Raw genomic sequence first — 9,390 nt, 5'->3', positions numbered from 1 at the left:
GTTAAAATAAGACGAGACAGATTAAAAAATCAATGAAATAGATGTAATTGATTTCCTATTTTTGTCAAAGATTGATTTTTTCTATTTTCTTCCTCACAGTAGCTTCCATTTTATCACTTTTAAATAATTAATTTATTCTTTTATTTCTTCATCAATATACTTATATTTAAAAAAAAAATACTAAAAGATAATTTATCATAATCTAAATAAAAATTGTGATATGTAATTAATAAAAGAAAAGTATATGATAATCAAGTCACAATTAAAAACCAGTTATTAAAAAACACTTAGTGCATTGCTTTTTCTTGATATTTATAAAAATGAATATACTAAATACTCGTGAGATAAAAAATAATATTAATTATTAAACTAATATTTCACTATCAATTGAGAAAAAAAGAATTACTTTTCTCTTCAATAATAGAAGAAAGCATACAAAAATGAGAGCACAAAATAATGAATTTGTGTTCAACTTTCTTTTTTACTTCATAAACAAAAGAAAACAAAACAAGTAAAAGTTTAAAGTGGATACAATATGTGAGAAACTCAAAAAACAGTGAGAGACAAAATAAAAAATATCTTAATAAATTTATTTATTTTTTATTAAATTTAATTTTATGTTTTATTATTTATTAACATTAAATGTTACATTTTATAAAATAAATAAAAAGATACCTATTTTAATATTTATCAATTCCTAATATATATTTTTATTATTTAAAAAATTCCAAAACATTAAATTTCTTATACATAATTTAAAAAATTAAAAACAAAAAAAAAATTCATATAATATAAATAAAAAAAAATCAAAAACGTTGGGGGGCCATGGCTCCCCCTGTCCCTTCCTAGGTCCGTCACTGTTAACAGTATTAATATTTTAAATAACTTAAAAAATTAAGTATTGATATTTATATTAAAATTTAATGACAAAAGTCATGAATAAAGTTAACACGTTAATCATTTTTGCTTGAAAAGATCTTAATTGAGTAAATTTTCCGAAAGTTATGACTCAATTGACACTTTTTAAAAAATAGATATCAAAGTGACATACATCTGAACGAAAGTGAGTACCAATAGACTAATTAAACCATTATTTTACTAACAAAACTCAGATCATGGCAAGAATAACAAATTAACTAAAAATGCGAATAATACTTATAAGAAAGTCGTAAATATTAAATCAAATTTCATTTTAAAACAAAAATAATACAGTAATTTCACATCAAAAAATTAGTTAAAATACTGATTTTCGTATATTACGTAATTAAATTATTTACAATTTTTTTTTATTAAAATATTAATAAAATAAAAACTGTTAGGTAGTATATCATTACATCTAGAATGAATTTGAGCTGAGATAAGAGAGTGAAAAATAAAGTTGTAAAAAATGGAAAAATTTGACACATGTAATAGATAAAAAAAGTAATTAATAAAATTGTAAAAGTATAATTTTTTCAATGAAATTCTCATAAAGAATAATTTTGTGACTTCAACATTTCCAAATCTCTTCATTTTTTTCCTTTAAAACAATTAAATTAAATCAATTAACAGAATTGATTATCTTGCTCCCAAAATCGATTATCTTGTCATCGTCATAGAAGTGATTCTCTTCCGCCAAACTCTAATTTATCCAACAAGTTACCATGTATCACTTACTTTCAAAACTGTTAGACATATAGGACTTGACAGTTTAATTTTACTTATATTTCAAAACCAAGGATAATATTTTGGTATTAACCAAAATTGTAAAAAGTAAAAAATATAGTTATCTTTTAGGCTACTATAGTTTAAGATGTGTAACCGTGAGGCCTGACACACCTTGTTTGTTTCAAGGAGTTTGTTGACCAGCGAGTGATAGCGAGAATGTTGAGTGTTCGAATCAAGAGAGTGGAATGAAGTGAGGATCCGTATGAATTTAATTTTTTAATATACAATCTAGATTCTATCTAAATGCAATAAAATAGATTTGATATATGATAAAAATATAGTTCATCGGGTTAATATTGATTAAGATTAAAATTCATATATATTTTTGGGTTAAAATGTTTTTTATTTCTAAATTTTCGTTAAAAACTAAAATTAGTTTCTCTTTCAAATTTTACGCTAATTTAGTATTTCATTCTTAGAAACATGTGCGTGATTTTAGAGTCATTGTAATTAAATTTTGGTAAGTTTAGTTGACATTTTAAACGCATTTTTTAATTAGTATTTAAGTAAAAATGTGTCAAACAGTATAAACAACTCAAATACTATTATGCAATGTGTTTGAAACGTCAAATAAATTTAACAAAATTTAATTAAAATAATTAAATTCACGCATTTATAAAGTTTGGAGACTAAATTGAACAAAAGTTTCAAAGAGAGACTCATTCTGATGTTCGCTAAAAGTTAAGGGATCAAAATCATATTTAACATTATTTTTTAATTAGATCATCTAGATTTGATTTTTTTTTCTAATCAAATTTATTATTGGATTAAAACTAAATTTTATCTAATTTGTCAATAAGATTAAATTCAATGAGATCAATGTGATATATCTACCATTACATCCATTAGATATGGGTTAGGCTTACTCAGGCGGACCCTTCATCTTCAGCCTACTCCAGTCGACCTTAGGTCCTATTTGACTCAGCTCATCCTTGAATGCAATCGACACAAGCAAACCCTTGATGTGCCAACCTATGACTAAGGTCAAGTAAGGGTTTTGGTTAGGGCACAACTCTTGCAAACCTTCAACACAACCAACTCGAGCGGACTCAGCCTGACCTTTGACCCAGTCAAATTAGTCAAATTAGCTTGCCTGGTTGTCGAACAACCGTGGCCAATCTTTGGTCGGGCAAATTTCGATCAAGGACGACTTGATGAACCCTTGGTTAGGTACAACTCGGGTTGATCTTTAGCCAGTGACAACTCTGTTTGACTCTCTTTTTGGAATGCCTCAAGTTTATCCTCAATTTGAGGACCTTAAGTGCAATATGATGTTGGATTTTCAAAACCCTAAAACAATCCTATATATATTTACTCCAAATCTAATTAAGTGGAATGTCTTTTAGATTTTGAAAATCCATAAATTTATCCAATCCAATTATATGGATTGGATTTAAATTCCAAAACCATGGATTTTGATTTAGGATAAATCCATTTAAATAAACCTAAAATAATATGGATTTAGATTATGTTGGACATTATATTAGATCTTTTGTCCACCATTGAAATGAAGTAACGAATTTGTGGGAAATAGGTGTAATTGTATCTTCGCCAAATGGCCCTTCCGTTTTTTCAACTCTTTTTTGCATTTTACCATATATGTGAAGTGAAAGAAATGGATTCTCGGCAGGGAGAATAGATTATGAAGAAGGGATGATCAATTCTTCATAACTAAAATGGTTAAAACATAACACAATTTCAATTTAGTTTTTTCAGAATTATAATCTAATGGGACTTCGATAACTTCAATTCATGTATAATAAAATGGTTTAAGTTTAGTACGAAAAGGCGTGCCAAATTTACGCAACTTTTAAAACTTGTACCATTCGATACACCTTGAAAAGACCAAATATGTCTTCTTCTAAAAAATTACAAACGTGTGTACCATGAAATCCACTTGCATGAACTAAAACCAAACTTCGAAAAGTTGTTTTTGTTTTTAAAACGTGTGCAGCTTTAAATTTTAATTCCCTACATGGCTTTTAATATTTTCCTAAATATTTCATAGTTAAACGTTTTCTTATATTTTGATAAAAATAATGAAATTTTAACTTATTTTATTTTACTTATATTTAGTTTATCATTTTAATAACTCTTAAATTATCGTATTTTATTATTAGAAAAAATTAAAATAAATAATTAAAAAATAATTAAAAATAAATAAATTAAAATATCATTATTTTTTTATAAAAATTAATAATTTTAAGTTAATTTACCCTGTTTATTTTTTGTTTGCGTCTTAAACTAAAAATTTAAGAAATTATATTTTGACACTTATTTTTTTCTCTTACTTCCTATTTACAGCCTGCTTTACAAATAAATAATATTTTTTATTAATAAAAATATTTATAAAGAAAATTTTAAAATAAAATAATAATTTTTAAAATTGTTAAATGAAAATATAAAAAGAAAAAGTTTCAGCATAACAATTTTCATAAACTTTCTACGAATCCGTACATGTAGGAAGGGTTCGAAAAATTTTAATACAATAACCATGATAACTTTTACTTACAATTTATAGTATTTTTAAATGTTTATCTATTTTTTCTTTTTTATCTTTTTAAATTTAAAAATTGGTTAAAATATTAAATATGTTTTTATCTTTTAATTTTTAATAAAAATTGAAATTAACATTTTTTATAAATTTTAAATCAATTTAACTTTTAAAATTTTGTGAATTTAATTATTTAAATTAATTTTTTAAAGTTTATTAGATATTTTATGTATTTTTCTAAATTAATATTAAAGTAAAAATATATTAAATAATATAAACAAACAAAAATATTATAATAAAATATATTTAAAATATTAAATAAAATTTAATAAAATTTGATTAAAAAAATAAATCCACGTATAAAATTAAGAGAATAAATTAATTTAAAATTAAAAACAATTAATTTTAATTTTTATTAAAATTAAAAGATAAAAACATATTTAATCTATTTAAAAATATTAATACAAGTTATAAACAAAAATTATTAAAATCTTTTTGTTACGCTACTTTTACTTTTTCAGTTTGAAATGTTGAATCCGTACATGGTGTAGCAGAGAGTTTCAGAGAAACGACGGAGGCGTGGGACAACGACGGTGAATTTTGAATGAGAAAAGAAAGCAAAATATTTGGTTTATCCAATGGGAATAGAGTAGTGTCAGATCCTTTCTTTGACCTACAAATTAAAGGATTGTCCTATACTACTACTTTTTTATTATTTAAAATTCATAGTACATGAGTGAATTATGACAAAGCTGAGTTTTCTGCAGCTATAATTAGGAAGCATCTTCAGAATAAAGCAAAATGCCGTACCCGTAATTTCAGCCTCTCCAGTAATAAAGTAACAAGAGCATGGTAGGTAAGGTAACTGTTACATATTTTTTCACCATTAAACCATTTCAAAAAATAATTTTCACAAAGTAACCTTTCTCAATATCAAAACATATTATTTATTCAACATATTTGAGAATTAACTTGATCAAAATTTTTAGAAGCTAAAATAATATTTTTAAAATTTATATATTTAATTATTATATATATATATATATAACTTAATATGATTATAATTATAAAAAAAGTTACATATAATGATTGTTCATCGTTTTATAATATTTTTAAGTTTATTAATATTTAAATTATAATTAAATTTTTCACTTATTTTTTATTTTCAATATAAATAATCATATTACTTTTAAAATATTCATCTTTCATTTTATTAATGTGGATATATTAATTTACAAATTTTTAGAAATTTATATTTAAAGTTATTCGATGAACAAAGAAAGTATGTTATCTTGTTTTCATCTTTATCAGTAATTCTTTTTTTATTATTTTTAAAATTTAAATTTATTGTTTTATTTTTCACCATTATAACTATTTAAATAATAGAGTTACATTATTTTCTTTAAAAATAAAATAAAATATACGAAAAATGAAGACAAAAATTATAAGTGTGGGTGCCTAAATTTTTCTTTCTTCCATAACAAAAGAAAATATTTAAACACGAGAGATGAATATAACATATAAAAAAACAATGAAAAATAAAAAATATCTTAATAATTTTTTTCTTTATTATATTTGATTTTATATTTAATTATTTATTAACATTAAATATTGTTATTAATAAAAAAATAAAATATATTTAATTTAATTTTCATTATATTTTAGTATTCTACTACTTAATTTGAAAAGGCATATATTATTTAAAAAATTTAAAAATACATCTAATTAAAAAATAAAAATAAAAGGTTTTGGAGGGTGAAATTCGATCTATTTCGATCACCCATGCAAAACGGACTTGAAATTCGATCTTTACTGGGTTTTTAAGTTTTTAGATCTATTTATCTCATTTTTATTAAATTTTGAAAAAGTACTTATGGAATTTGATTTCCAGAATTTTGAGTAGATTTTTAATATTCCACAATATTTTTTACAAATAGATTTTAGTTTTTTAAAACCGAGTTTTTAGCATTAATCATATTATTTCAGATTGTGCATTCCATTCTTAATAGCTGAATTGTCCTTATGAATTCTGAATGATGAACAAATCTTGTAATAAATACTGTTGATATAGATTATTTGCAAATTTGCTTTCTAGTGATTTTATTGGGAAATAAAAATTGGTAACTGTCATTTGATTGAATATAAAGAAAAAAAAAAGTTAAAATTGAAATTGAATATAAATAAATCCTTTCACGTGAGAAGGGACGAAAAAGTATCAGAAAGTTAAAAATAGGCTCAATACAAACATAATCAAAATGTTAATAACAGAAGGGTTTTGTTTTAAAATAAAGACATTTAATCTATTATGTTATCAAAATAATTAATTGTGATGATTGTTTTATTCTGTACAGTTTTCTCTTTTATGATATAGTAAGAATACTAATGATAAAAAATTTGAGTGTATATGTTGAATAAAGATAAAAAAATTCGTAAATTTATTTTCTTAGTATCAACTTTAAACAGTTATGATGAATGAGATTACGTGTAGAATGATATCAGTAATTTGAAATACTTCTCCTTAAGAAGATACAACAATGTGAATATATCAGCAATGGAAATGTAATGATTTTAAATATTTTTCGGACAGAAAATATACTCATCGGAAAAGTATATAAAAATTTGTGTAACTTTTTCTTCTCAATTTGCTCAAAATGGAACGATTCATGGTGGGGCATGACCATTTTTTCTTCTTTTCACTTTCTTGCTGCTAAGACATTATTAACAACTAGAGAAAAAAGAAGTTTGTTTTCTTTTTCAGTTTTTAATGATATTTATTCCAGAAAAGTTTAAAACCAACACAAAAAATTCAAACTTAATACTTTTGTGACAATTCGTGCTTTACAAAAATTAAAATTGTATATAATACTCATTAAATTGAGTAAATGGTAATATAATAGATTATGAGTAAAATATAAATGGCTAAATTCCATTTTAAATAAAAATTGTTTAGTTTTTATTTCTCTTTCACGGTCTTTGCCAGATAATAGAAAATAGAAACTTTGAGAGAAAAAAAAAGACTAACGTAAGAAAGTAGTTTTTGTTTCTTATTTACACAGGAAAAGCTACAAAAACGTGTAATCGCATTTTTCACACTTCCACTTTCGATGCAGTGCAATAACAACCAAATAAGTTTCACACTCAACACTCTAATTTCATTTAATCAATTAAAGATTACTTTGCTTAAAGAGTGATGAAACTGTATAAGGAAGTTCACTTTTTAAATTGATATAATTTCAAATATATATATATATATATTATGTTTAAGAATGTTCTAAAGATTCTCATTAGGTTTAGCATTAAACAAACGTTTTCGTTTTGTTTTGTTTTTGTTCAAAACTTAATTCCACTAAAAGAAAGAGATAATTTTTAAAGACAAATACCTAAAAGTATCAAGAAACATTACTCAGAATTAAACAAAGTCATGCAAAAGAGCTAGTTAGGCTCCTACTCTAACCCTCTTCATCAGCACATTACATATCTTATTTCATAGGTTTAGGAGCAAGTTAGGTTAAGGTTTCAGGTCTCAACCAATGTAGTACATGGGATTAGGCAACTTAAAACTCCTTAAACCTCTGAAACTTCCCATCAAATCTGTCCACTGATCTCCAACATTTCCAATGATTCTGTAACCACTTTCCTCCAGTTTCCTCCTCTCACTTGCTTTGTAAGTAAGTGTTGATTTCCCAACATACGCAGCTGGATCCCTGAAACCAAAACACAACACGCTATGTTAAAGTCCGCAACTTTAATCACCAAAATCTGTTTCCACAAGAACAACTCATGAAAAAACGAAACTCACTTCAGAATCAACTTCTCCCATTGGTCAAATCCAACATCCTTCAAATTGGCAACAGTGATAGCTCTCTGAGAAACCAATCTTTCGGTTAAAAACACAACCTTGATGCCGAGAGACAGGAGTTTGTCGTACAGCACAAGAGTCTCAGGTAGCGCGTACGCCTCTCCTTCAGCAACCCAGTTTGCAAACGCTGTAGCATTAAACCGCTCCACCCTGTGAAAATACGTAACATAACATGAAACTCATGAAACAAAGTAAAACAAAGAACACTTTCTTTAAACGTACCCGAACCCATGTTTGGAATAGTATTGGAGATTACAGAGCAGAGTCTCGTCCACGTCGAACACAAATACGTCTTTGTCAGTGATGTTGAGGGTTTTGGCGTAAAAATAAGCTTCACGACAAACAGTTTTGGAGTCTGATCTGTATTGATCGCCTAGAACATAGTCTGCTACGAACTGTTGGCATGTTTCTGGGACGGTTTTCCATTTGATGAGGTTGTTTGCTTCCACGCCAAGCCTCCAACTTGCGCATAAAACCTCCGTGGAGTACTGCCCGACATGGCCGGTTTTCAATCGGAGAGGGTACATCTGGTAGTCTGTGGCATGGCATGCTACCAGAACTGTAGCAACGAACAGAAAGAGGACCTTCATTTTTTTTTTCGCACTGTTTCAACTTTCACAAAAGATTTTGGCTTCTTCTACATGGAGGGTTTTGTTCTTTAAATAGACAATATGAAACTGTTACCTGAGGTGTTGAAGAGAATAGACAGGTGAAATTTTATTTATTTTTATTTGTTATTGTTTTAATATTATTGTAATATAATATTAACTACTTAATCGATTACAAAATAGAAAATGTAAGATACATATATAAAGTATTTATGACATAATATAGTTTTTCGAGTAAATATGTAAAAGGTTTAATAATGTGTGAAGTGTTCATTATTACTTTGCCCATTATCTTAATTGTATATATATGGAGAGATTAAATTGATTAAATAAATATTTAATTCAATCCATTTAAGACTTTACCATTTTTAACCTTCGAGGGTTGAATACATTTTCTTCAACTCCCTTTTCTAACGATTTATGAAGATGACTCAAAAGTGTAGTGAAAATAATTTTTATTAAATGTCTGGCTCTTAGTTAAATTGTAAATAACTATAGAAAATAAAATACTATGATTATTAAACATACTACAAAGCTAGATTTAGACATTAATTGCGTTTGATATTTATTTTTAAATATTAAATTAAATTCCCTCAACTAATGTATCAGTGTAAAACACTATAAGAAAATGTCTTGTTAACAAAGTACTAATTTTAGTGGTTATAAATTTTTAGTTACTATAGTAATCAATTTAAATATTAATTTACAAAATAAAAAATTAT

The 9,390-nt window shown here is 25.2% G+C and overlaps 1 protein-coding gene across 1 annotated transcript; it reads right to left on the bottom strand.

Moving 5' to 3' along the window:
- Window positions 1-7,588: 7,588 nt before the first annotated feature.
- On the bottom strand, window positions 7,589-8,701 carry LOC114166399 (stem 28 kDa glycoprotein-like). Its single transcript, XM_028051125.2, has 3 exons — window positions 8,283-8,701; window positions 8,001-8,210; window positions 7,589-7,905 (listed from the first exon to the last, which is right to left on the bottom strand). The coding sequence occupies exons 1-3, from the start codon at window positions 8,648-8,650 to the stop codon at window positions 7,725-7,727; spliced, it is 759 nt and encodes a 252-aa protein (XP_027906926.1). The 5' UTR covers window positions 8,651-8,701; the 3' UTR covers window positions 7,589-7,724.
- Window positions 8,702-9,390: the final 689 nt, after the last annotated feature.

Source organism: Vigna unguiculata, chromosome 10, assembly GCF_037176805.1.
Source record: "Vigna unguiculata cultivar grain cowpea cultivar isolate G323 ecotype 2 chromosome 10, ASM3717680v1, whole genome shotgun sequence".
Classification (NCBI taxonomy): domain Eukaryota; kingdom Viridiplantae; phylum Streptophyta; class Magnoliopsida; order Fabales; family Fabaceae; genus Vigna; species Vigna unguiculata.
Note: the sequence above shows the minus strand (reverse complement) of the source record. Positions and strands in the feature narration are given on the sequence as shown.

What these genes read in the sequence shown, in the direction of transcription:
- LOC114166399 (XM_028051125.2), bottom strand. Translation starts at nt 8,650, where the DNA reads ATGAAGGTCCTCTTTCTGTTCGTTGCTACAGTTCTGGTAGCATGCCAT. An exon ending in TATTCCAAACATGGGTTCGG is followed by an intron (nt 8,211 to 8,282) that starts GTACGTTTAAAG and finishes GTATTTTCACAG; the next exon opens with GGTGGAGCGGTTTAATGCTA. An exon ending in TGGGAGAAGTTGATTCTGAA is followed by an intron (nt 7,906 to 8,000) that starts GTGAGTTTCGTT and finishes TTTTGGTTTCAG; the next exon opens with GGATCCAGCTGCGTATGTTG.